This window comes from Ovis aries, chromosome 4 (assembly GCF_016772045.2).
Source record: "Ovis aries strain OAR_USU_Benz2616 breed Rambouillet chromosome 4, ARS-UI_Ramb_v3.0, whole genome shotgun sequence".
NCBI lineage: Eukaryota > Metazoa > Chordata > Mammalia > Artiodactyla > Bovidae > Ovis > Ovis aries.
The window spans coordinates 10,059,083-10,086,730 of record NC_056057.1 but is presented as its reverse complement, the minus strand read 5'-3'; the positions used below and the strand labels follow the sequence as shown (position 1 = coordinate 10,086,730).

The window sequence follows — 27,648 nt, the reverse complement described above, 5'->3', positions numbered from 1 at the left end:
CTTTATTTTGGAACTGCAGATGAATCAAAACCCAGAACACATGCCAAGGCATGTCCCCAGTCACTCACAGAAGTGTCACAGCATGAGACAGTCAAGTAGAAGCCCTGGAGACAAAGTTCTGTCTCTGTCATTTACTTGCCTGAGTGGTTAGGGCTGCTGTCCCAAGGACAGAAAAAACAGTAAAATTTACAGGTCAGAATATACTTAAGTAATTAAAATCACCTTCAGAAGACAAAAGCCCCAGGTCAAGAGGACTTAAAGGCACCTCAAATGGATGTGGTAACTTACCTTTAAAAAAAAAAAAAGAATGTCAAGGCCTAGGGAAAAAGAAAGTCTGAGAGGGGAATAGTGGCAGTGCCCATGCAAGAATGGTTCAGGAAAGAGAATCAAGGTACCAGGTGACTTTGGGAATCCTAATCCCTCTGGGAAAGTCACACCTAACCTAGAAAGCAAGGCAGGGGGCTGCTGTAAACAGAAGTAAGAATTTCAGTCCAAAGACATGGCCATTCCTACTGTCAGATGGACATAGGAGGTTATCATAGCCTAATCGGCTTTGGCTTGGTATCACATATCCCGTCAATGTCACCATGCCTTATTATTGATACTGAGCCTTCTGGCCTAGACTACCTTCTGGCAGTCTACTAGGTCTAAACTGCCTTTCTCTTCTTACCTCCTGGAAAGACTCATTTTCAAAGACAATTGCTTTCTAATCAAACTATTTTTTGACGCTGATAAAACATTTTTAACATGGTTCAACCTGGGTCTTTATGCACACTCCATCCTGTTTAAAATGTCCTCTTATCAGTTCAGATTCATAATTTATTCACCGTTCACCAAATAAGTACTGAAGAGCTTCTATGTGTCATATATTGCACCAATTATGAAGAAAACAAAATTCAATGAAAGGGAATTGTTCTTATTTACAGACTTACCTCAAATATCACTTCCCTGCTAAGCCTACCCTGAATCACTTCCCTATGAAGCCAGACCTGCCCAGAATTTCCAAAACACTTTTTACCCATACTTAGCCTTGTCTTGGGGTGCCTTGCATACCATGAGTTTTAGTGAAGAAAAAAGCACATTTAAGCATCACTATCTCTTGCAAGAGCCTGATGCAAAACAAGTGTTCTATAAACATCTACATAATGATTTTTAAATTACTTTGGTTGTAAATCATGTATATTTTATAATTTCAGTATCTTAAAATTGTACATTTCTAATTTCCCTAAGCAACAGTCTCTGGAATCAGACTACACAGATTTGAAAGCTGGCTCTACCAATGTATTACCTGTATACCTGGGCAATTTACTTCATCTTGCTTTGCTTTAACTTCCTCATCTGAAAAACGGGGGTGATAACAGTATTTACCTCATAAGATTGTTGTGATGATTCAATGAGATAATATAATATGTGTAAGATGCATTGAGTATTTCCTGATACCAAGTAAACAAAAACAAATGATACCTAATACTTTTATTGTTATCCAAACAGTAGTCTCGTTGTGCTAATTTCTCAACATCCTGCAGAAGAACTCCCTAAATTTATAAAAAATACTGTACTGTATGTATAGTCTGTCCTCATTATTCAAGGATTCCAAATGTGTGAACCTGCCTACTTGTTTAAATTTACAGATAACTTCAAAATCAATACTCAGTCATTTGTAGAAGTGCATAGAGTGGTAAAAAATTTAAGCTGCTGGACATGCATGATTCAAGCTAAGATGATGTCAAACAAGATGAGCAAGGTGAGAGAACAAGGAAGGAGACAACGAGGATGGAGGTGGCAGGCAGTAGTGGAATGTACTGTAAAAACTTCTGGCTCTGCGCTAGCCCAATAGGGTTTGAATCGCAATTAGGAGGAGGGGGGTGGGGTGCTACCTTTAGACCAGTCACTAACACTTTTGACTTTCATGTCTCTTTTGAAAATTAAACAAGCTATAATCTACCAGAATCTTTTTAGGATTTAATATTACAATCTGTATGATATGCACAATGTTGTAAGTCAAATATACTTCAATAAAATTAAAAAATAAAATACAGTGGAAAGGGTAAAACAAATCTATATGATATGTGTGTGTGCATGTAGGTATGTATGTGTGTCTGTGTGTGTGTGTATAAACATACCATTTCATATGCTCTAATTTTCTCTTGCAAGAAACTAATTTGCATTTTGAAGTCTTCTTTCTTTCTGTGATAATCTTCTAATAGGTGGTCCTGTTCTTCCAGCTGCTGCTGATGAGTGAGGATCTGCTGCTTGGCTTGTAGCAAATCTGCAGCTGTGCTACTATGCGTGCTGTTTCTCAGAGTTTCGCTTGCCTGCAACTTGAAAATATAAAGAAACCCCAAAATATTAAATTCTTAAACGAGTGCACCAAGGAATGGACATCCTTTGTGGGTGCTGCTCGGCTAATAGTTGCTCTCTGGGAACTGTGCTGGATTCAGAGGTTTGAGACTCCAGCCAACACGTTTCCATAGCTGATCAAATAAGTATGGGTACATTATCTAAGCTGACAGATTCCTCCTTTATCTCAAATTATTTTCTGTTGCTCATCATCAGAAACCTTGATTAATACAACTAGTTTCCTATGAATCTTATTAAAGGTAAATGGAATATATTCATGAAGTTACATTCCAGAACCTAACTAAAATAAAGTCACACCAGGGTATGACTTCAGACATCCTTTAGATAAAGGATATAACTACAGGTTAATTTCTGCAAAAATTCACCTTATCAAACTTATAAGATTTTAAAATATAGATAAGGAAGAAGTATAAAGAAACTAATAGCATAAAACCGCTCAAGAAGTATGAATTAAATTCCTAGTTAATATAACAAGTATTTACCAGTTTTCTCAACATAACACATTACATAAGCAAACATGACCTTTAAAGAAATTTATATTTGTTCTACAAAGTATGAGAAAAAAATTTTAATTCATTATTAAAAATTTAATAAAGTTTCTTCTACTAGTAATACTTACATGCTGGAATTGAATCTGTAATTTTTGACTCTGCTCTGTCAACTCTAAAAATTCTCTCATTGTCTCATCCTTTTCTCTTCTTGCTTGTTGTAAATTAGCAGTGAGCTGGGTTATGATGCCATCTCTCTGCTTAATGGCAGCTTCAAATTCTTGCAACTAAAAAACATCAGTGAAAATTAAAACTGCTACACTTATTTAACAAAAAATTAAATATTAGCACAGGTAACTTCAAAAATAAGATATTCAAAATGCACTGGCAGAATTATTACAATTTGTAAGCAATCTTTTCCATATTTGAAAGCTATTATCTTGCAATCAGTTTTACTTCCAAACCAACTCTAAAAAGATTATCTGAACTAGGGAACAAAACACATTAGATTTGACTTACCCATATATCTACTTCTAGAAGGACAAGTGTCTTTATATTTAGGGATGCTCCAGTGTTTGTAGGTATTACCATGATAGCCACACTTAAGCCTTACTTGTTTCTAGAGAAGGTGAAACTGAAATATATTCTGTCGTCCCCTTCAACGTCCTACTTCACCTTGTTTTCATAAATGACTGCCACAAACTAACAGATGTCATTTTAACTATAAGAAGTTATTTACAAAGACCTGCTGACAGGTTTAATGAGTCTAAGTCATAGTGTATTGATGTGGTTTACAATATAAGTTTCTCTCAGGCTGACTACAAAAATATCCATCCATATTGAAGTGACTTCATTCTAGCTAACTCATTAAGTTTAATAAAATATCTATGCTATATTTAGGCTTATTAATGGACTAGTTTTAACCAATGCTGTTTATGATATATATAAGGACAAATATCACGAGATGACTCTAAGTCACAATTTAAAAATCCCATTTTTAAAGAATGTATCTATACTACCATTCAAATTTCCTATTTTTGTTTTGTGAGTAACGAAACAAAAGCCACATAAGGTAAACACACCTGCTTCAGTCCTTCGGTCCCATAAGTAGCCCTCATTTCTTCTAGTTCTCTGTTGAGCTCTTCAATCTCATGTTGTTTCCCAGCCAATTCACTTTCCATCATCTCTAGGTGGGTCTGATTGTATTGTGCTCCATGTTCAGAATAAGAATCATCAACACCAAATTCTTCTTCCTATGCCAACCCAGATTTTAAATAATTCAGTACTAGCAACATTTTCTCAGGAAAAGAGATTCAAAAACTGAATCCCACAGCAAAGTCCACTTTAAACATCACTCATCACCTGGGAATTTACCAACATGACAACCTACTTTGTTGTTAATGTGATAAATATCTCAAGAGCAAAAACAAGATATCTGCAAATTCTGTTACAACTGAGTTTTACAACAAAAGGTGGATAATTTTGTTTTGTTATACATTAAAAGCATTTAGAAATCACACACAGAAAGAAATACATGCAGGAAAAAGCTTTGTTAGTAACCAGCTTTAAATAGAATGAAACATTAGTATCATAAGTAGTTTTAAATACTGTACCCTTAATAATTCTGTAGGCTTTCCTGTTCTCACCACAAAACTGCAACCATTTACCTGTACAAAAACAATTTCCTGAAATATTATGATTTTAGAATTTTATTTAAAGCTTAAAATTGATTTGTGCTCACTGTATCTATGCTTTTCTTATGCCTAAGGAAAATGCCACACTGGCAAAAACAAACACAGTGATTAAATTTAAACATCTAAAAAACATTTTGCCTGTTTCAAATGCCACTGACTCCTCATACATTTGAGTGCTCACAGTGAAAATGACACTGTGCTATACACATTTCCATCTAAGTGAGTTAAAGCGCTAAGCACAGTTTCTCTTCTGTCCCAGATCCTCCTCTACAAAACACCTAAAATCATGTGAATAATTGGTTTTTGATAAAGCCCTATTGATTTAAAAGTGAAACTGTTTACTGGTCTAAGTCTACTGGAGAGCAAGTGAAGAAGGAAGAGGAGACGAAGAGCTGAGGAAAACCCCCCCAAGAACTTTCGCCTGGGGGTACTACGAGAGCCTTGCCAACTCTAACAGACGTGGAGACTCTCCACAATACAAATGCCTCTATCACCGACATTTTGCGGTAGGAGGAAGAAAGTTGACAGAATAGGTCTCTGAGGCCGACCTGGAGGCCGATTAATTTCAAATCAATTAATCTATTCAATAATCCCTACTTTCCCCCTAACAGCAAACAACTGAACTTCATTCTTGCTTACATCTTAATTTTTCACATTCTATGGTGACAGAATCCAAGTTATGAAGCTTTTAATACTGAAATACATAGCGTATCCTAGAATTAGGATTAGATCTATATGGATCACAACACTATAAAAGGGGGGATGATCCTAATTAAGAGTTCTTTATAAAGTCTGATTCCTTTGCTTTTTCACCAAGGATAATTTCAGAAAACAAAACCAAAGTTTAAAAAAATTCACCTTTATGGCAACACATTATTGCAATTGTGAAAACTATCAAAACACAGCAGTACTAACTCTATTAAGATTATTAATAAAATCACTTGTGATAACTTTCAATTAAATTCATCTAAATTTCAACTAGCTTTCTTTGATTTTTAAAAAATTTATTTATTTTAATTGGAGGATAATTGCTTTACAGTACTGTGATGGTTTTTGCCATACAGCAACATGAATTGGCCATAGGTATACACGTGTCTCCCCCAATCTGAACCTACCTTCTACCTTCCTCCCCACCCGTTACACAGCGCTTTGATAAATGTCTACTGAAATTTTTTCTTTAGGGTAACAGAGTAATTAAATGGATTTTATGAATATTTTCAAATATCATACTAAGCAAAGGATATTCCTTTAAGTGGTGATGATATCACTATCACATAAATTAGTTATCCATTCATTTTAACTGTATATACAAACATTCTACATAGCCAACATTCAGCCGAAATTTTCTGTAAGCTGAGCACATTTTATACTTGAGCTACTCATATGCACTGGCTTCTATGCATAAAACACTACATGACTTTTCAAAACTTAATTGTCTTAGTATAATAAATATAAAAATTCTGCCAATAATTTTTAAATTTCAGTATCATGTAAATGGGTAATAAAAGATTATACACCAGAACTAAACTAAAACAAACCATATTTCAAAGTTAAAACAGAAAAACTCCTCAGAATATTAGGATCGTTAATAGCAATGAACTATTATGTTTTTAAATCTAGATAATTACTTCACTGTACCTAAAGGGTAGAGCATTTGTCTCATCCTTTACAATAGCCTTTTAAAGCAATACCTTGTAAGCCATAATATCAAAGTACATCAATAACTTGAAACATGAAGATTAGATGAACAGACTCCTTCAACTAAAAAATAATAACTTTTCTTAATGTCCTTCTTCATTGTGGCATCTGTCAAAATTATTTAACCTTTAGGTTATACCAATATAGTCTTGGTGAATTCACAACTTATTCCACCTGTCTAGACAATGTGAAGATTTGGGAAAGTACATAAGATGCATTCTAAATTTTAAAATGTTCTATAGGGTACCATTTCCTAAATATACTGCTATTCAGAAAAAACTCAGAGGAAAGATCACTCTTATAACTATGTTCTTCACACAGAAACTTTTCAGGGAACATCAGTTCAAAAACAGAAGAATAACTTATCTTTTATTGATGATTAATACTTTACTCTTATACTTAATCTGACGTGTGTACAAAAATTTGAATAATGGATGTTTAAATAAAAAACAGAATCTGATAGTTCAAAAAGTTCATAAAAATTACAGGACTTCAGTATGCCTAGCTGACTTTTGGATTAGAGCCAAGAAACTAAGGAGGTTAAGATCATTCATTCAAAGTTAAGTATCAAGCACCACGTTGTACACTTTCAATAAACACAGTTTTAAACTGTCCATTATACCATAATAGAGTAGAGGCAGGCAGGGAGAAAATTTTTTAAATGGTGAAGTTAAAAAAAAAACAAAGACAGAAATCCAAGTCAAAGTTGAAAGGCTGTTGAAAGGCTAAGTTCACATTACTCAATGGCTGGCTATAGTCTATATCTCCAATCCCAGTCAGTTATTTCAAAAATGTCATGAGCCATGTAAGTGACTTGGTTAAGAAATACTGAATAATGGAATCTGAATAATGAAATCCATAATGAGACTGTATGCTCTCCTATCATTTCATCTTTCTACACACAGCAAAGCATATTTATTTGTTTTATCTCTATGTATTGCCTGTAGCATTTCTGACTTTTCCCAAATAACCCTGCTCAAAGGCTGTCAATAAAAATATTTTATGTAAATATGATATTTGAGATATGAAATGTCCCTTCTCCAAGAACTGAAAAGATTATGTATAATTTGAGTTAATTTGTAAAATGGGCATTTTCCATTTAGTCTGATTTCGCTAGTATACACAACTGAATATATTTTAATACAGAACAGATCTTAGGTAGGTCATAGGATAAATTATCTGACTAATGCTTTCTAGACCTGAATCCATTTTTTAAGCCAAGGAGAATACTAATCATACAAGTCAAGAACATTAAGCACATACCATATCTACCAAAATAAAATTTCCAAGCTACTTTTAATTAAACATATAATTGGAATCTGAAATCCTTCTGAGAATAATTTGTTTAAAAAAATTCATTTGTTTCTTACAAACTTAGTATGAAGAAAAGCATACTTCCTTTGAAGCACTGTAAAAAAATTTCTTTTGCTGATTGTTTTTCATGTATCAAATATTGTATTAAGATCACCAAATAACCCTCAAAACAACCCTATGAGATAAATACTATTTCCATCATTTTACAGGTAAGGAAGCTGTATTTCAGAGGAAATACAGGAATAAATACAGGAAGCTGTATTTAAGTGAGGTATCCAGCTTCAAACAGCTCAGAGATCAGAAATCTAAACACACACTTTCTGGGCTCCACAGCCGCTGCCTTTTTATATTACCTTATTTCTCTATGCAGCAGAAAAATGACAGTGATATTTAGACAAAATACAACATAATTATGTGTCTTATGATTAAAACTATACAGTTTTGAAATTTTAAAATTAATCAAATGCAAACCAAAGCAGCCAAGATTATCAAACTTTGCAAATCTGTAAAGTGTAGTTATGTGTTGCTTAGAAAGGAATTTCATTTTTGAGGGGTATAATTCAGAAGTAATCTCTAAGAGTTCTAATATGAAGAGTATTATGTGAGATTTATTCCTTGGTTTATTTTTTACTGAAATGCATTTAATTTACCATGTTGTGTATTCCTTAGTTTACAAAACTGAACTACTGAAGATTTTTCTGTCTTCTAACACAGGGAATATGGATTAGAACTTCCTTGAAATTCTCGGTCAAATCAGTCCAATATAATTAAATCAAGTGGCTAGACCTAAAACTAGTCCAGAGGATCATGGATTGAAGCCAGTATCCATTTTAGCAATCTTGATATGACATCATCAAATGTTTCACAGATTATGAATTTTTCTACTGTATTCTATAGACAAATTAAAATATGTAAGTTTTTCAAAGTATAATCCATTATGAATTGAGGCCCCAAATGGGTAATATTGAAAGGATTATGATTCAAATCTGTAAAAGATTATTTGATAATTATCTTTCAATGTAAACTTCTAAATCACTAACTTTTCTCAAACTATAAATCACCTAACTGAGCTTTAGTGGTCAGCATCAGAAAAAGTATCAGAGGACTGGTCACACAGTAAAAGTAACTTTTCCTGAAAATTTGGTTTAAAAAAATATATATATGTATGAATTGGTATATATTATGTGCACAATTATTCACGTATATTGCTTTTGTTCAGTCACATGGTTGTGTCCCACTCTTTGAGACCCCATGGACTGCAGCAGGTCAGGCCTCCCTGTCCCTCACCATCTCCTGAAGTTTGTCCAAGTTCATGACCACTGTATCAGTGACACCATCCAGCCATCTCATCCTCTGACGCTTTCTTCTCCTTTAGCTCTCAATCTTTCCCAGCATCAGGGACATTTCCAATGAGTTGGCTGTTGGCATCAGGTGACCAAAATACTAGAGCTTCAGCATCAGTCCTTCCAATGAATATTCAGAGTTGATTTCCCTTAAAATCTATTGGTTTGATCTCCTTGCAGTCCAAGGGACTCTAAAGAGTCTTCTCCAGCACCACAAGTCAAAGGCATCAATACTTCGGCACTCCGCCTTTGTTACGGTCCAGCTCTCAAACCGTATGTGACCACTGCGAAGACTATCATAGCCTTGACTATATAGACATTTGTCAGCAGAGTGGTGTCTCTGCTTTTCAACACATTGTCTAAGTTTGTCATAGCTTTCCTGCCAAGAAGCAATAGTCTTCTGATTTCATGGCTACAGTCACCATCCACAGTGATTTTACAGACCAAAATGAGGAAATCTGTTACTGTTTCCCCCTTTTCCCCTTCTATTTGCCATGAAGTAATGGGGCTGGACAACCCGCTTCAGTGTTCTTGCCTGGAGAATCCCAGGGACGGGGGAGCCTGGTGGGCTGTTGTCTCTGGGGTCACACAGAGTTGGACACGACTGAAGCGACTTAGCAGCAGCAGCAGCAGCAATGGGGCTGGATGCCATGATCTTAGTTCAGTTTTAAGCTGGCTCTTTCACTCTCTTCCTTCACCCTCATTAAGAGGCGCTCTAGTTCCTCTTTGCATTCTGCCATTAGAGTGGTATCATCCACATATCTGAGGTTGTTGATGTTTCTCCCACCTATCTTGATTCCAACTTGTAACTCATCCAGCCAGGCATTTCTCACGATGTGCTCAGTGTATAGGCTAAACAAACATGGTGACAGCGGGCAGCACTGTCATATTCCTTTCTCAAGCTTGAATTAATTAGTTGTTCCATACACGGTTGTAACTGTTGCTTCTTGACCTGCACACAGGTTTCTCAAGAGACAGGTAAGATGGTCTGGTATTCCCATCTCTTTAAGAGCTTTCCACAGTTTACTATGATCCACACAGTCAAAGGCTTTAGTATAGCTGATGAAACAGAGGTAGATGTTTTTCTGAAATTCACCTGCTTTCTCTATGATCCAGCAAATGTTGGCAACTTGATCTCTGGTTCCTCTCCTTTTCTAAACCCAGCTGGGCCATCTGGAAGCTCTTTGGTTCACATACTGCTGAAGCCTGGCATGCAAGATTTTAACTATGACCCTACTAGCATGGGAGATGAGTGCAACTGTATATTCATGTATATAACTATACGTATATATGTAATATCTATGTGCTGTGCACTTAAGTCACTCAGTCGTGTCCGACTCTTTGAGACCCCATGGACTCTTTGAGACCCCATGGAGCCTGCCAGGCTCCTCAGTTCATGGGGATTCTCCAGGCAAGAATACTGGAGTGGATTGCCATGCCTTCCTCCAGGGGATCTTCACAACCCAGGGATTGAACCCAGGTCTCCCGCATATAGGTGGATTCTTTACCATCTGAGTCACCAGGGAAGCCCTATTGAATACATATGTAAATATATAAAATAACTTATACATATGTATGTAAAATATAGTTCTTACTGTTGAAACATGCTCAGTATGTTCTAACTTTTATCTGTAAGACTTACATTTAAAATTATTTTTACCTAACTTTGAAACACATCATACTTACTAGGTATCAGATATACAGTTTCAATAAACTATTCTCGACCTAATCATAATTCCCACCAATTTTTTAAATGTAAAATATTTAGGCAAAAATCCACAGTAATAAGAATTTTCAATATTATTAGTTTAGATTTTCATAAAGAACCTGAAAATCACACTTTTTTAAGTCTTCAGTTTTGAATCTATATTAATAAAAGTTACATTTTATTTTCTTAGCCCACTATGAGGGAATGGCTATACGAATTTTAAACAAATTTCATAGGCATGTATTTGATGGTCAGATCTGTCATGACTTGGATTATAAAAAATTCACTTTGGTAAAAAGAAAAAACAACACCCTGTCGTGGATGTGACTGGTGATAGAAGCAAGGTTCGATGCTGTGAAGAGCAATATTGCATAGGAACCTGGAATGTTAGGTCCATGAATCAAGGCAAATTGGAAGTGGTCAAACAGGAGATGGCAAGAGTGAACATCGACATTTTAGGAATCAGAGAACTAAAGTGGACTGGAATGGGTGAATTTAACTCAGATGACCATTTTATCTACTACCATGGGCAAGAATCCCTTAGAAGAAATGGAGTGGCCCTCACAGTCAACAAAAAAGTCCAAAATGCAATACTTCGATGCACTCTCAAAAACAACAGAATGATCTCTAAATAGTTTCCAAGGCAAACCATTCAGTATCACGGTAATCCAAGTCAATGCCCTAACCGGTAATGCTAAAGAAGCTGAAGTTGAACAGTTCTATGAAGAGCTACAAGACCTTTTAGAATTAACACCCAAAAAGATGTCCTTTTCATTACAGGGGACTGGAATGCAAAAGCAGGAAGTCAAGAAACACCTGGAGTAACAGGCAAATTTGGCCTTGGAGTACAGAATGAAGCAGGGCAAAGGCTAATACAGTTTTGCCATGAACACATGGGTCATACCAAACACCTTCTTCCAACAACACAAGAGAAGACTCTACACATGGACATCACCAGATGGCCAACACCAAAATCAGAGTAATTATATTCTTTGCAGCCAAAAATGGAGAAACACCACACAGTCAGCAAAAACAAGACTGGGAGCTGACTGTGGCTCAGATCATGAACTCCTTATTGCCAAATTCAGACTGAAATTGAAGAAAATAGGGAAAACTACTAGACCATTCTACATGACCTAAATCAAATCCCTTATGATTATACAGTGGAAGTGAGAAATAGATTTAAGGGACTAGATCTGATAGACAGTGTCTGATCAACTATGGACGGAGGTTTGTGACATTGTACAGGAGACAGGGATAAAGACCATCCCCAAGAAAAAGAAATGCAAAAGGCAAAATGCCTGTCTGAGGCGGCCTTAAGATAGCTGTGAAAAGAAGAGAGGTGAAAGGAAAGACATACCCATTTGAATGCAGAGTTACAAAGAATAGCAAGGAGAAATAAGAAAGCCTTCCTCAGTGATCAGTGCAAAGAAATAGAGGAAAATCATAGAATGGGAAAGACTAGAGATATCTTCAAGAAAATCAGAGATAACAAGGGAACATTTCATGCAAAGATGTGCTCAATAAAGGACAGAAATGATATGGGCCTAACAGAAGCAGAAGATATTAAGAAGAGGTGGCAAGAATACACAGAAGAACTGTACAAAAAAGATCTTCACGACCCAGATAATCATGATGATGTGATCACTCACCTAGACGCAGACATCCTGGAATGTGAGTCAAGTGGGCCTTAGAAAGCATCACAATAAACAAAGCTAGTGGAGGTGATGGAATTCCAGTTGACCTGTTTCAAATCCTGAAAGATGATGCTGTGAAAGTGCTACACTCAATATGCCAGCAAATCTGGAAAACTCAGCAGTGGCCACAGGACTGGAAAAGATCAGTTTTCATTCCAATCCCAAAGAAAGGCAATGCCAAAGAATGCTTAGACTACCGCACAATTGCACTCATCTCTCATGCTAGTAAAGTAATGATCAAAATTCTCCAAGGCAGGCTTCAGCAATACGTGAACCATGAACTTCCAGATGTTCAAGCCAGATTTAGAAAAGGCAGAGGAACCAGAGATCAAATTGCCAACATCCGCTGGATCACTGGAAAACAAAGAAGTTCCACAAAAACATCTATTTCTGCCCTATTCACTATGCCAAAGACTTTGACTGTGTGGATCACAATAAACTGTGGAAAATTCTGAAAGAGATGGGAATACCAGACCACCTGACCTGCCTCTTGAGAAACCTGTATGCAGGTCAGGAAGCAACAGGACATGGAACAACAGACTGGTTCCAAATAGGAAAAGGAGTACGTCAAGGCTGCATACTGTCACCCTGCTTATTTAATGTATATGCTGACTACATCATGAGAAATGCTGGGCTGGACGAAGCACAAGCTGGAATCAAGATTGCCGGGAGAAATATCAATAAGCTCAGATATGCAGATGACACCACCCTTATGGCAGAAAGAAGAACTAAACAGCCTCTTGATGACAGTGAAACAGGAGAGTGAAAAAGCTGCCTTAAAGCTCAACATTCAGAAAACTAAGATCATAGCATCCGGTCCATCACTTCATGCCAAATAGATGGTGAACAAGTGGAAACAGTGTCAGACTTTATTTTGGGGGGCTCCAAAATCACTTCAGACGGTGACTGCAACCATGAAATTAAAAGACGCTTACTCCTTGGAAGGAAAGTTATGACCAACCAAGATAGCATATTCAAAAGCAGAGACATTTACTTTACCAACAAAGGTCCATCTAGTCAAGGCTATGGTTTTTCCTGTGGTCATGTACGGATGTGAGAGTTGGACTATAAAGAAAGCTGAGCGCTGAAGAAATGATGCTTTTGAACTGTGGTGTGGAGAAGACTCTTGAGAGTCCCTTGGACTGCAAGGAGATTCAACCAGTCCATACTAAAGGAAATCAGTCCTGAATAGTCACTGGAAGGACTGATGTTAAAGCTGAAACTCCAATACTTTGGCCATCTGATGCAAAGAGCTGTCTCATTTGAAAAGACCCTGAGGCTGGGAAAGATTGAAGGCAGAGGAGAAGGGGACGGCAGAGGATGAGATGGTTGGATGGCATCACCGACTCTACGGACATGAGTTTGAGTAAACTCCAGGAGTTGGTGATAGACAGGGAGGCCTGGCATGCTACAGTCCATGGGGTCACAAAAGACAGAACTGAACGACTGAACTGAACTGCTAAAGAAAAAAATGCACTTTGCGGAATCGCAGGCTGCCCCAAAGTCTCCAGTGGTTCAAGTATCAAACCATCTTAAACTTTCAATTGAGAAGCTCTAGAAGTAGGTTATTATAGAAGAGAAAAGCAATGTTTTCATATCTAAGATCCATATTTAAAGTCACAGGGCAGATTCTCTGAATTGCAACCTGTAATTTAAAACTGAGATATTACCCATAAAGCCAACTTTATGTAGCTTAAATTAGGAAATAATTTATTTATTTAACATTGGTTAATTATTTTCCTGGTAAGAATCACTAATAAGTATATTCCCAGCTTTCAATCACCTTAAACTTTTGAAATCTAACAGTTCTTTCTCCCATTAGCAATCCAAAACAGTATTAAGTTCATTTAAGAACATGACGTTTTTTTTTCTGTTAGACAACTACAGTAAATCAAAACTTATACGAGGTTTGACAGAAAACAACAAAATTCCATAAAGCAATTATCAAATAAATACATTCAAAGAAAACTTATAGAATATAATGAGGTGTTCAACCATTCAGAGTAAGAAAGTTTTCCATGTCCTCAAATAATGGACCAAAAATAAATGACAATCATGTCTAAAGGATAAAGATAAACAGCAGATTTATTAACACATAAGGAAAGTATCTCCTAAAGTGCCCCATGCCCACATTAGCCTTTATCACCTAAAAGTCACTATTGCAACATTAATTTCCATAAATGGATTTACATAATTAACTAGAATTCAAGCATCTGTAAAATAACATTACACAAAATAAAACAGCCTATATTATAAAAGGTTTACTGTGTTAATTATAACCTTATAACAAAACCCAATTTCAAACACTTTCCTAGACACTAAAACAAGGTCTGCATCTAACTAAGGACCATGTTACTCAAAGAGATTTAAGACTTTAATTAATAATCTGAAGAAAGAAGTCAGGAAAACATAAACTTCAAGTTCTCCAGGCTTTTTACATCACACTATGCTAATTTTAATTATATTTAAAAAATAATAAAAACATGTGAGTTGTAAGTAATAAAAAACTAATAATCAGCAATAATTTTTAAAAATATAAAATGTTAATCACAATGCTACTTATTCTTACCTCTGAACTATAATCATCTGCTGTGGTTGAAATTTCACTTTCCAGCTAAAAAAGAAAGCAAAAACTGATTATTTAAGGTCTTTCTAAAACTCTATGGGGTCACACAGAGTTGGACAAGACTGAAGCGACTTAGCAGCAGCAGCAGCATGGTGAAATAACATCTAAAATTTATGACTAGACAATTTTCTAAGTATAAGAGTATCAAGATGCACTTTCACACAGGTTTTTCACATAGTACAAATCACTTCTAAGGAAAGAGGACCAAATAAGATATCACCCTTCTAATTCCTATACTTCTTTTAAATAAAATAGTCCTAAATAATTACTCAAGAAAGTTCAATTTCTTTAATATAAAGAATCATCAACCTTGGTACTAGAAAAATAGTAATAACAACTTGAAGAAAATTACCAACTTCTATTGTTATTAACACTGTTGCAGATTACAAAAAATTTTTAAACATTTCTGCCTCATCCTCATATCCCTGGTATTTGTGTAAGAAGTGAGTGGCTTTTCCAAGCTTCCCTCAGCTTAGAAGTACTCAGAAGAGTCGAGGAGAAAACCCAAATTTTCACTGCTTCCACTGTCTAAGAATATAATTTTACAAGTGAAAAAAGAGACCTAGATATTTTTTTCATTCAACAAATACAAACCATACCTGCACTCAACATAGGAGCACCGAAATGAAGAGAACAAATACAAACAGACATAAAGGGAGAAACTGGCGGAATATAATAATAGAAGACTTTAATGCCCCACTGACATCAATGCACAGGTCTTCCAGGCAGAAAATCAAAACACAGTAGAGATCATAAATGACGCAACAGAACAAGTAGACTTGATTGATATTTTCTGGACATTACGTCTCCAAAATACACATTCTTTTTTAAGCACATATAAGCATTCTCTAGGACAGACCACATACTAAGACACATGGTAACCTTGGACAAGGGACATCAAGGAGATCCAACCAGTTCATCCGAAAGGAAATCAGTCCTAAATATTCACTGAAAGGACTGATGCTGAGGCTGAAGCTCCAATACTCTAGCCACCCGATGCAAAGAACCGACTCATTTGAAAAGACCCTGATGCTGGGAAAGATTGAAGGTGGGAGGAGAAGGGGACAACAGAGGATGAGATGGTTGGATGGCATCACCAACCCAGTGGACGTGAGTCTGAGGTAAGCTCCGGGAGTTGGCGATGGACAGGGAGGCCTGGCGTGCTGCAGCCCATGCATGGGGTCACAGAGTCGGACAAGACTGAGCAACGGAACCGAACTGAAGCCTAAACATATTTAAGAGGACAGAAATTATTTTAAGCATCTTTTGTAATCACAACAGCATGAAATTAGAAATCAACTCCATCTTTTTTTTTTTATCACAACAGCATGAAACTAAAAATCAATCACAGAAAGATAAAAGGGGAAAAAATGATTATAGGGAGGCTAAACAATATGCTGACATAAAGCAGGAGATGGTTAAGACTGAATATCTACATCTTAGGGATCAGTGAACTAAGATGCATGGGAATGGGTGAATTTAATTCAGATGACCATTATATCTACTGCTGTGGACAAGAATCCCTTAGAAGAAATGGAGTAACCCCCAGAGTCAACAAAAGAATCCGAAATGCAGTACTTGAGTGCAACCTCAAAAATGACAGAATGATCTTGGTTCACTTCCAAGACAAACCAACCAAAATCACAGTAAACCAAGTCCACGCCGCAACCTCTGATGCCGAAGAAGCTAAAGTTGAACAGTTCTATGAATACCTACAAGGCCTTCTAGAACTAACACCAATAAAGATGTCCTTTTCATCACAGGGGACTGGAATGCAGTAACAAGTCAAGAGATACCCAGAATAATGTGCAAATCTGGCCTTGGTGTATGGGGAAAGGCTAAGAATTTTGTCAAGAGAACACATAGGTCATACCAAACACTCTCCTTCAACAAAACAAGAGATAACTCTACACATGGCATCACCAGATGGTCAATACTAAAACCACATGGATCATGTTCTTTGCAGCCAAAGGTGGAGAAGCTCTATATAGTCAGCAAAAGACCTGGAGCTGACTGTGGCTCAGATCATGAGCTCCTTATTGCAGAATTCAGGCTTAAATTGAATAAAGTAGGGAAGACCACTAAGCCATTCAGGTATGATCTAAATCAAATCCCTTATACAGTGGAGGTGATGAATAGATTCACGGGATTAGATCTAGTAGACAGAGTGCCTGAAGAACTATGGACAGAATTTCTTAACACTGTACAGTAGGCAGTGACCAAAACCATCCCAAAGAAAAAAGAAATGCAAGAAGGCAAAGTGGTTGTCTGAGAAGGCTTTACAAGCAGCTGAGGAAAGAAGAGAAGTGAAAGCCAATGGAGAAAGGGAAAAATACACTCAACTGAATGCAGAGTTCCAAAAAACAGCAAGGAGAGAAAAGAAAGCCTTCTTAAGTAAATAATGCAAAGAAACAGAGGAAAATGATTGAATGAGAAAGACTAGATATTTCTTCAAGAAAACTGGAGATCTCAAGAGAACACTGTATGCAAGGATGAGCATGATAAAGGACAGAAATGGTAAGGACCTAACAAAAGCAGAAGAGACTCAGAAGAGGTGGCAAGAATACACTGAAGATTTATACAAAACAGATCTTAATGACCTGGACAGCCATGATGGTGTGGGCACGCACCGAGAGCCAGACACCCAGGAGTGTGAAGTCAAGTGCATCTTACAAAGCATCACTACAAACAAAGCTAGTGGAGATGATGAAATTCCAACTGAGCTGTTGAAAATCCTAAAAGATGCTGCTGTTAAAATGCTGTGCTCAATATGCCAGCAAATTTGGAAAACTCAGCAGTTGCCACAGGACTGGAAAAGGTCAGTTTTCATTCCAATCCCAAAGAAGAAAAAGAAGGTAGAAGGTAGTCAGTCACTCAGTCGTGCCTGACTCTTTGCGACCCCGTGGACTACAGTCCACCAGGCTCCTCTTTCCGTAAGATTTTCCAGGCAAGGATACTGGAATGGGTTGCCATTTCCTTCTCCAGGGGATCTTCCCAACCCAGGGATCAAACCCGGGTCTCCTGCACTGCAGGCAGATTCTTTACCGACTAAGCTACAAGGGAAGCCCAAAGACGGGCAATGTTAAAAAATGTTCAGACTTCCATACCATTGTGATCATTTCATATGCTAGGCGAGGTGATGCTCAAAATCATTCAAGCTAGCCTTCAGCAGTATGTGAACTGAGAACTTCTATATATGCAAGCTGGGTTTCAAAGAGACAGAGGAACCACTGATTAAATTGCCAACATTTGCTGGATCACGGAAGAAGCAAGGGAGTTCCAGAAAAAACATTTATTTCTGCTTCACTGACTACCCTAAAGCGTTTGACTGTGTGGATCACAACAAATGGCGGAAAATTCTTAAAGAAATCAGAATACCAGATCCCAACACCTGTCTCCTGAGAAACCCACATGCAGGTCAGAAGCAACAGTTGGATCTGCACGTGGAACAATGGACGGCTTCAAAATCAGTAAAGGAGCACGGCAAGACTATATTGTCCCCCGCTTCTCTAACTTACATTCAGAGGACATCATGCGAATGAATGCCAAGCTGCAAGAATCACAACATAAAATCAAGACTGCTGGGAGACGTATCAACAGCCTCAGACGTACAGATGATACCACGCTAACGGCAGAAAGCAAAGAGGAACTAAAGAACCTCTTGTGTGCTTAACCGTTCAGTCATGTCGGACTCTTTGTGGACCCATGGACTGTGGCCCACCAGGCTCCTCTGTACATGCAATCCTCCAGGCAAGAATACTGGGTGGGTAGCCATTCCTTCGCCAGGGAATCTTCCCCACCCAGGGATCGAACCTGTGTCTCCTGCATTGGCAGGTGGGTTATCACCATTGAGTCACCAGGGAAGCCCCCAAAGAACCCCTTAATGAGGGTGAAAGAGCAAAGTGAAAAGGCTAGCTTGAAACTCAACATTCAAAAAACTAAGATCATGGCACCCAGTCCCATCACTTTGTGGTAAATGGAATGGGAAAAAGCGGAAGCTGTAACAGATTTTATTTTCTTGGAATCCAAAATCACTGCGGATGGTGACTGCAGCCATGAAAGTAAAAAACACTTGCTCCTTGGAAGGAAAGCTGTGACAAACTCAGACAGCATCTTAAAAAGCAGAGACATCAGTTCATTGACAAAGATCCATGTAGTCAAAGCTGTGGTTTTTCCCACAGTCATGTTAGGATGTGGAGCTGGATCATAATGAAGGCTGAGTGCCAAAGAATTGATGCTTTGGAATAGTTGTGCTGGAAAAGACTCTTGAGAGTCCCTTGGTCTACAAGGAGATCAAACCAATCAATCTTACAAGGAAATCAACCCTGAATATCACTGATGCTGAAGCTCCAATACATTGGCCACCTGATGTGAAGAGCTGACTCACGGAAAAAGTCCCTGATGCTGGGAAAGACTGAAGGCAAAAGGAAAAGGGCGTGGCAGAGGATGAGATGATTAGACAGCATACCAACACAGCGCACATGAGTTTGAGTAAATTCGGGGAGACGGTGAAGGAGAGTGGAGCCTGGCGTGCTATAGTCCATAGCGTCGCGGAGTCGGGCACGACTTAATACTGAACAATAACGACAAAATAAAGTGCTTCTAAAAAACCAACAGGCTTCCCTGGTGATCCAGTAGTTAAGGATCTGCCTGCCAATGCAGGGGACACCGGTTTGATCCCTGCTCCGGGAAAGATTTCACAGGCCGCGGGGCAATTAAGCCTGTGTGCCACAACTACTGAGCCTGTGTGTGCCCTGGAACAAGAGCTGTCACCACAGTGAGAAGCACACACGCTGCAACCAGGGAGGAGGCCCCACCTGCTCTGAGTAGAGAAAGCCCTTGCACTGCAGTGAAGACCCAGTGCCGCCAAAAGTAAACATGAATTTTAAAATTTTTAAGAAAAGTAATGGCTCAATAATGAAATCAAAGAAGAAATGAAAAATACTTGAGACATCACTTCTTGGCCTTTTGGCTAAGATCAGGTGTAAAAAAATACCTCGAGACAAATACAGTGACCACGCAACCATGAGATACAGCAAAAGCAGTCCTAGCTCAGTGACACAGCTTCCTCAAAAACAAGAAATTTCTCAAGTAAACAACCTGCCACCTAAAGGAATAAGAAAATAAGAAAAGCAAAACCTAAAGTCAGCAGACGGAAGGAAACAGTGAAGATCAGAAATAAAATAAATAAAATAGTAATTTGAAAAACAGAAATAATAAAACCAAGAGCCGTTTTCTTGAAAGGACATGATCGACAAACCTCTGGCAGGGATCAGCAAGAAGAGAAAGGACCTAAATAAAATAAGAAATGAAAGAGGAGAAATAACAACTGATACCACAGAAACACAAAAAACCTTAAGAGAACACTACCAACAATTATACGCCAACAAATTGGACAACCTAGAACAGACTAATTCCTAGAATCATACAGCCCACCAAAACTACATCAAGACAAAGAGAGAATCTGAAGAGACTTATCTCCAGAAGTCAAACAGTAGCTGTTATTTAAAAAACAAAGCAACACGCCTGCAAACAAGCTGGATGGCTTCACTGGGGAACTGGTAAACAAACTATTTATACCAATCCTTCTCAAACTCTTCCAAAAGATTAAAGGGAAAGGAACACTCCCAAAGTCATTGTATTGTCACACGAGTGTATGTTCCTTGGTTCTTTGTCTCGTCACAACAAAGATTTGGAGCGATGGACGTTACAGCCCTCAGCACGCCACAGCTCTTGGGTCTTGGACAAACCGTGTTATAGATCCTAGGCAAATCAGTGTTACAGCTCTATTTTATTTAGAAGCCAGCAAGAGAATCCATCCTCGAAGCGTGAGGGCATGCCAACCCAAAGACTCGAAGAGAAGAGAGTGGAGGAGCACCTGGGGGATGGAGAGAGAGAGAGGAAGAGAGAGAGGAAGAGAGAGAGAAAGAGCACAGGCATGCGGGAGAGAGAGAGAGGGAGAGAGGGAGAGAGAGAGAAAGAGCGCAGGCATGCGGGAGAGAGGGAGAGAGAGAGAGGGAGAGGGAGAGAGAGAGAAAGAGCGCAGGCATGCGGGAGAGAGAGAGGGAGAGAGAGAGGGGGAGAGGGAGAGAAAGAGCACGCGCACGTGGGAGAGAAAGAGAGGGAGAAAGCCTTTGGCTCCTCCTTTTATGTTTTTTTTCCTCCCCCTGGGCCTGCCCTATGCAAACTGGGCTTAGCCAGGAGTGCTGTTTGTTCTACCTGAAGTCTTCATTCTGGTCCTCGGACCTTCCTTTGACCTTCCTTGTCTTTTAGCCACCGCCATTTTGGACTCCTTTTCCCTATTCTACCTACCTAACAGTATGAAGCCACCATTACCTCTACACCAAAACCAGACAACGATACAAAAAAGAAAATTACAGGCCAAGACCTTTGATGAATTGCCTTCCCAAGGGGAAAAAAGGGAACATTTCATGCAAAGATGGGCACAATAAAGGACAGAAATGGTATGGACCTAACAGGAGCAGAAGATATTAAGAAGAGGTGGCAAGAATACACAGGAAACGGTACAAAAAAGATCTTCATGACCAAGACAATCATGATGGTGTCATCACCAACCTAGAGCCAGACATCCTGGAATGTGAAGTCAAGAGGGCCTTAGGAAGCATCACAATAAACAAAGCTAGTGGAGGTGATGGAATTCCAGTTGACCTGTTTCAAATCCTGAAAGATGATGCTGTGAAAGTGTTGCACTCAATATGCCAGCAAATCTGGAAAACTCAGCAGGACTGGAAGAGGTCAGTTTTCATTCCAATCCCAAAGAAAGGCAATGCCAAAGAATGCTCAAACTACCTCACAATTGCACTCATCTCACTCGCTAGTAAAGTAATGCTCAAAATTTTCCAAGCCAGGCTTCAACAGTACGTGAACTGTGAACTTCCAGATGTTCAAGCTGAATTTAGAAAAGGCAGAGGAAACAGAGATCAAACTGCCAACATCCGCTGGATCATCAAAAAAGCAAGAGAGTTCCAGGAAAACATCTATTTCTGCTTTATTGACTATGCCAAAGCCTTTGACTGTGTGGATCACAATAAACTGTGGAAAATTCTTCAAGAGATGGAAATACCAGACCACTTGACCTGTCTCTTGAGAAATCTGCATGCAGGTCGGGAAACAACAGATAGAACTGGACATGGAAGAACAGACTGGTTCCAAATAGGGAAAGGAGTACGTCAGGGCTGTATACTGTCACCCTCCTTATTTAACTTAGGTGCAAAGTACATCATGACAAATGCTGGGCTGGGTGAAGCACAAGGTGGAATCAAGACTGCTGGGAGAAATATCAATAACCTCAGATATGCAGATGACACCACCCTTATGGCAGAAAGTGAAGAAGAACTAAAGAGCCTCTTGATGACAGTGAAAGAGGAGAGTGAAAAAGTTGGCTTAAAGCTCAACATTCAGAAAACTAAGATCATGGCATCTGGTCCCATCACTTCATGGCAAATAGATGGGGAAACAGTGGAATCAGTGTCAGACTTTACTTCTGGGGGCTCCAAAATCACTACAGATGGTGACTGCAGCCATGAAATTAAAAGATGCTTGCTCCTTGGAAGAAAAGTTTGAGCAACCTAGACAACATATTAAAAAGCAGAGACATTACTTTGACAACAAATGTCCATCTAGTCAAAGCTATGGTTTTTCCTGTGGTCATGTATGGATGTGAGAGTTGGGACTATAAAGAAAGCTGAGTGCCAAAGAATGGATGCTTTTGAACTGTGGTGTTGGAGAAGTCTCTTGAGAGTCCCTTGGACTGCAAGGAGATTCAACCAGTCCATCCTAAAGGAGATCAGTCCTGAATATTCACTGGAAGGACTGATGCTGAAGCTGGAACTCCACTACTTTGGCCACCTGATGCGAAGAACTGACTCACTGAAAAAGACCCTGACACTGAGAAAGACTGAAGGCAGAAGGGGACGGCAGAGGATGAGACGGTTGGATGGCATCACCGACTCAATGGACATGAGTTTGGGTAGGCTCCGCGAGCTGGTGACGTACAGGGAGGCCTGGCGTGCTTCAGCCCATGGGGTCACAAATAGTCGGACATGACTTAGCAACTGAACTGAACTGACCTTTGACGAATATAAATTTTAAAATTCTCAACAAAACAAGCAAACCAAACCCACTAACACATTAAAAAGGACCATGCAACATGTTTAATTTGGATTCATCCCAGGTTCACAAGGATGGTTCAACAGACGCAAATCAATTAATGTGATACACCGCATCACAGAAAAAAGACAAAATACGTATGATTATCTCAACAGATGCAGAAAAAGCATCTAATTCAACATCCATTCTGTTTTTTTAATTTTTGATTATTTTATATTGGATTATAGTTGATTAACAATGTTGTGTTAGCTTCAGATATACAGCAAAGTGACTCAGTTATATTAATATAAACTGATGTATCCATTCTTTCCCAAGTTCTTTCCCATTTAGGTCATTAGAGAATATTGAGCAGAGTTCCCTGTGCTATACCGTAGCTCCTAGTTGGTTATCTATTTTAAATGTAGCAGAGTGTACACGTTAACCCCAAACTATCTATCTATTCCTTCCCCTCACACCAGTCAGAATAGCCATCATCACAAAATCTACAAACAGAAAATGTAGCAGAGTGTGTGGAGAAATGGGAACCCTCCTACACAGTTTATGGGAAAAAGTAAACTGGTAGATACTATGGAGAACCATATGGAGGCTCCTTGAAAAATTAAAAACAGAGCTACCATAGGATCCAGTAATACCACTTCTGAGCATATACCTGCAAAAAACCATGATTCAAAGGATACAAACACTCCAATGTTCACTGCAGTGACTACAGCCAAGACATGGAAGCAACCTAAATGCCCACTGACAGACGAACAAATAAGGAGGATCTGGGCAGCCAGTTCAGTCGCTCAGCTCAGTTCAGCTCAGTCGCTCAGTTATGTCCGACTCTGCGACCCCATGAATCGCAGCACGCCAGGCCTCCCTGTCCATCACCAACTCCCGGAGTTCACCCAAACCCATGTCCATAGAGTCGGTGATGCCATCCAGCCATCTCAGCCTCTGTCGTCCCCTTCTCCTCCTGCCTTAAATCTTTCCTAGCATCAGGCTCTTTTCCAATGAGTCAGGTCTTCCCATTAGCTGGCCAAAGTACTAGAGTTTCAGCTTTACCATCAGTCCTTCCAATGAACACCCAGGGCTGATCTCCTTTAGAATGGACTGGTTGGATTTCCTTGCCGTCCAAGGGACTCTCAAGAGTCTTCTCCAACACCACAGTTCAAAAGCATCAATTCTTTGGTGCTCAGCTTTCTTCACAGCCCAACTCTCACATCCATATAGCCTTGACTAGACGGATCTTTGTTGGCAAAGCAATGTCTCTGCTTTTCAATATGCTATCTAGGTTGGTCATAACTTTCCTTCCAAGGAGTAAGCGTCTTTTAATTTCATGGCTGCAGTCACCATCTGCAGTGATTTTGGAGCCCAAGAAAATAAAGTACATATACGTACTAGAATATTACTCAATCACTAAGAAGAAAGAAATAATGCCCTCTATGCCAACTCTGATGGACCTGGAGATTATTATACTAAGTGAAGTTAGAGAAAGACAAATACCATACAATGTCACTTTTATGTAGAACCTAAAAAATAATGATATAAATGAATGACTTACAAAACAGAAGCAGATTCACAGACTCAGTGATTATAACTTGGTATCTTCTGACTGGTATGAGGTGCTATCTTACTGCAGTTTTGATTTACATTCCTCTAATAATCAGTGATGCTCAGCATCCTTTCATATGTCTCTTAGCCATGTGTGCATCTTCTTTGGAGAAACGTCTGTTTAGTCCTTTGCCTAGGTTTCACTGGTTTGTCTTTCTGATACTGAGCAGAAAGCTGTTTATAAATTTTGGATATTAATCCCTAATTGGCCACATTATTTACAAATATTTTCTCCCACTCTGTATTTTGTCTTTTTGTTGTATTTATGGTTTCCTTTGCTGTTCAAAAGTTTCTATGCTTGATTAGGTCCCATTTGCTTATTTTTGCTTTTATTTCCATTCCTCTAGGAAACAGATCAGAAAAGATTGCTATAATCTATGTCAGTTTCTGCCTACATTTTCCTCAGTTTTACAGTACCCCGTTTAATATTCAGGGTCTTTTATCCATTTTGAGTTTATTTTTGTGCAATACCCATTCATGATAAAAACTCTTATCAAAGTGGCTATGACAAACCCACAGCCAACACAACACTTAAGATGATTACCATACGATCCAGCAGTCACACTCTCGGGCATTTATCTGAAGAGAACTCTAATTCAGAAAGATACGTGCATCCCTAACGTTCCCAGCAGCACTATTCACAACAGTCAAGACACGGAGACAACCTAAGTGCCCATCAACAGAAGAATGGATACAGAATTTGATATACACACACATACACAGAACACAGAATATTATTCAACCATAAAAAAATGAAGTAATACCATGTGCAGCAACATGGATGGGCCTTGAGATTATCTTACCAAAAGAAGAAAGTCAAACAGAGAAAGCCAAAGATCATACGATACCACTTTTAAAATGACATAAATGAACTTATTTACAAAATAGAAGGGAACTCATAGAACATAGAAAACAAACATGGTTACCAAAGAAGGCAGGAGAGAAATTAGAAGTTTGAGATTAGCAGATACAATCTACTACATATAAAATAGATAAAAAACAGGTCCTACCGTGTAGCACACAGAACTATTTTATACCTTGTAATAAACCAAAGTGGAAAAAATATGAAAAAGTGTGCCTAAATATATATGTGTATATATGTATAACTGAATCACTCTGCTGTACACCAGAAACTACACAACACTGTAAATTAGCTGCGCTTCAATTAAAATAAATTAGACTCATGGGTTCCACCCAGACTTGCTGAATTAGAAATCTGCACTTTAAAAAGATTGCACACATGATCTGTATACACACTCAAGTCTGAAGAGTATTCCTTCAAAATGGGGAAAGATAACAAAGTACCTGTCCAATGACCCCCACCAAAAAAACACCCAAAAAACAAAACAACAACTAAACAACCGAAGAAACCAAAACCCATAAACAACCAAATATAAAGCATCACTGTCTCCCTTCTCACCTACACTTAAGAGAAATTTTACTCAGCTCTCAAGACCAAGTTTCAAGTCCATCTCCTCACTGATGTAGTAACTGATGCCAGGAACAGAAATAATAAGCTTACTCCTATTCTCAAATCCTGTAACTGACATACGTGGCCCTCTTGTAAATCTAATATACTTTCATGGTGTATGCTCTCTTTTTGTTCACTCACTGAAGTCTTTTAAATGGACTACTGACTAAATGCATGAAAATGAAGTTCCTCAGTCGTCTCCAACTCTTTGTAACCCCATGGACTGTTACCTATCAGGCTCCTCCAACCATGGGATTTTCCAGGCAAGAGTACTGGAGTGGGGTGCCATTTCCTTCTCCATAGGATTTCCCTAACCCAGGGACTGAACCCAGGTCTCCTGCATTGTAGGCAGACACTTTACCACCTGAGCCACATACTGTGTACTAAACGCTGTGCTACTGAGGATAAAATGGTGAACAAGACACTCTGTACTTGAAATGCTAAAATTTCAGTGAAGGGCCCAGGTATTGATTTGTCCAGCAGAAAATGAAAATATTCTTCAAATCAAATCAAGCACCCCAGTTGTCATATTTTATTACATAAAAGATCCAGACTTAAAAAAAAAATTATCCAGAAAAAGGAAATCTGGCCCATATCCAAGAAAAACAGTAGTCAGTAGAAACTGTCCCTAAGGAAACATAGATATTGCACTTATTAGACAAAGATTTTAAGTTACATATTTCTTAAGTCACATAAATGGAGGAAACAATGCCTAAAAAAACTAAAGAAAATTATAAGATCAATGCCTAACTAAATAGGGAATATTAACAAAAAAAGAACATATAAAAAAACAAATTCTGAAGTTAAAAGTAAAATAACTGAAATGTAAAATTTACTACAGGGGTTTAACAGCAGATCTGAGGAGGCAGAAGAATCAGTAAATTTCAAAAAAAGTTCAACTGAAATTACCCAGTTTGAGGGGAAAAAAAGAATTTTTTTAAAAAAAGAACAGGGACTTCCCTGGTGGTCCAGCGGTTAAGAATCTGCCTTGCAATGGAGGGGACAGGGGTTCAGCCCCTGGTCAGGGAAACCGAGATCCCACATGCTGCGAGGCAACCAAGCCCATGCACCCTGGAGTCTGTGCAACGCAACTGGGAGGCTGCGCGCCACAGGGGGAAAGCCTGCGTGCCAGAGGGGGAAAGCCTGCGTGATGCAACCACGACCCGACACAACCGAGTAAGTAAATAAAGAGACCGATCATCAAAGGTCTGTGCAACAAAAGCAAACATACTAACAGATGCATAATGGAGATGCGGAAGGAGAAGAAAGCGTGGGAAAGGGTATTTGAAGATATAATGGCTGAAAACTTCCCAAATCTGGTGGAAAACATTCATCTACGTATCCAAAATGCTCAAAAAACTCTAAGCAGAAAAAACTCAGTAAGATCCACGTCTATGATGAACAGCAAATCTCTATGACATCTCTGACTCTTGACTGAGCCTATACATCTAAACCCTATCTCCAGCTAAGTACGGCAGCGCACAACCCACCCTACAATCGTCCTATGCCTTGGCCAACACTCTTC

At 38.5% G+C, this 27,648-nt stretch overlaps 1 protein-coding gene across 20 annotated transcripts in view; it reads right to left on the bottom strand.

Annotated features, from left to right (window-relative positions):
• AKAP9 (A-kinase anchoring protein 9) overlaps positions 1-27,648 on the bottom strand; it is a 169,414-nt gene that overhangs the window by 115,441 nt on the left and 26,325 nt on the right. For 11 of the 20 annotated variants that reach the window (XM_060414427.1, XM_060414428.1, XM_060414430.1 and 8 more), the window contains exons 3-7: positions 14,873-14,917; positions 4,463-4,534; positions 3,932-4,102; positions 2,981-3,136; positions 2,124-2,321 (exon numbers count right to left, since the gene is read on the bottom strand). In XM_060414427.1, coding sequence (XP_060270410.1) covers positions 2,124-2,321; positions 2,981-3,136; positions 3,932-4,102; positions 4,463-4,534; positions 14,873-14,917 — 642 coding nt within the window. The remainder of the gene's footprint in view (positions 1-2,123; positions 2,322-2,980; positions 3,137-3,931; positions 4,103-4,462; positions 4,535-14,872; positions 14,918-27,648) is intronic. The other 9 variants (XM_060414429.1, XM_060414434.1, XM_060414440.1 and 6 more) reach the window with 2 other exon arrangements.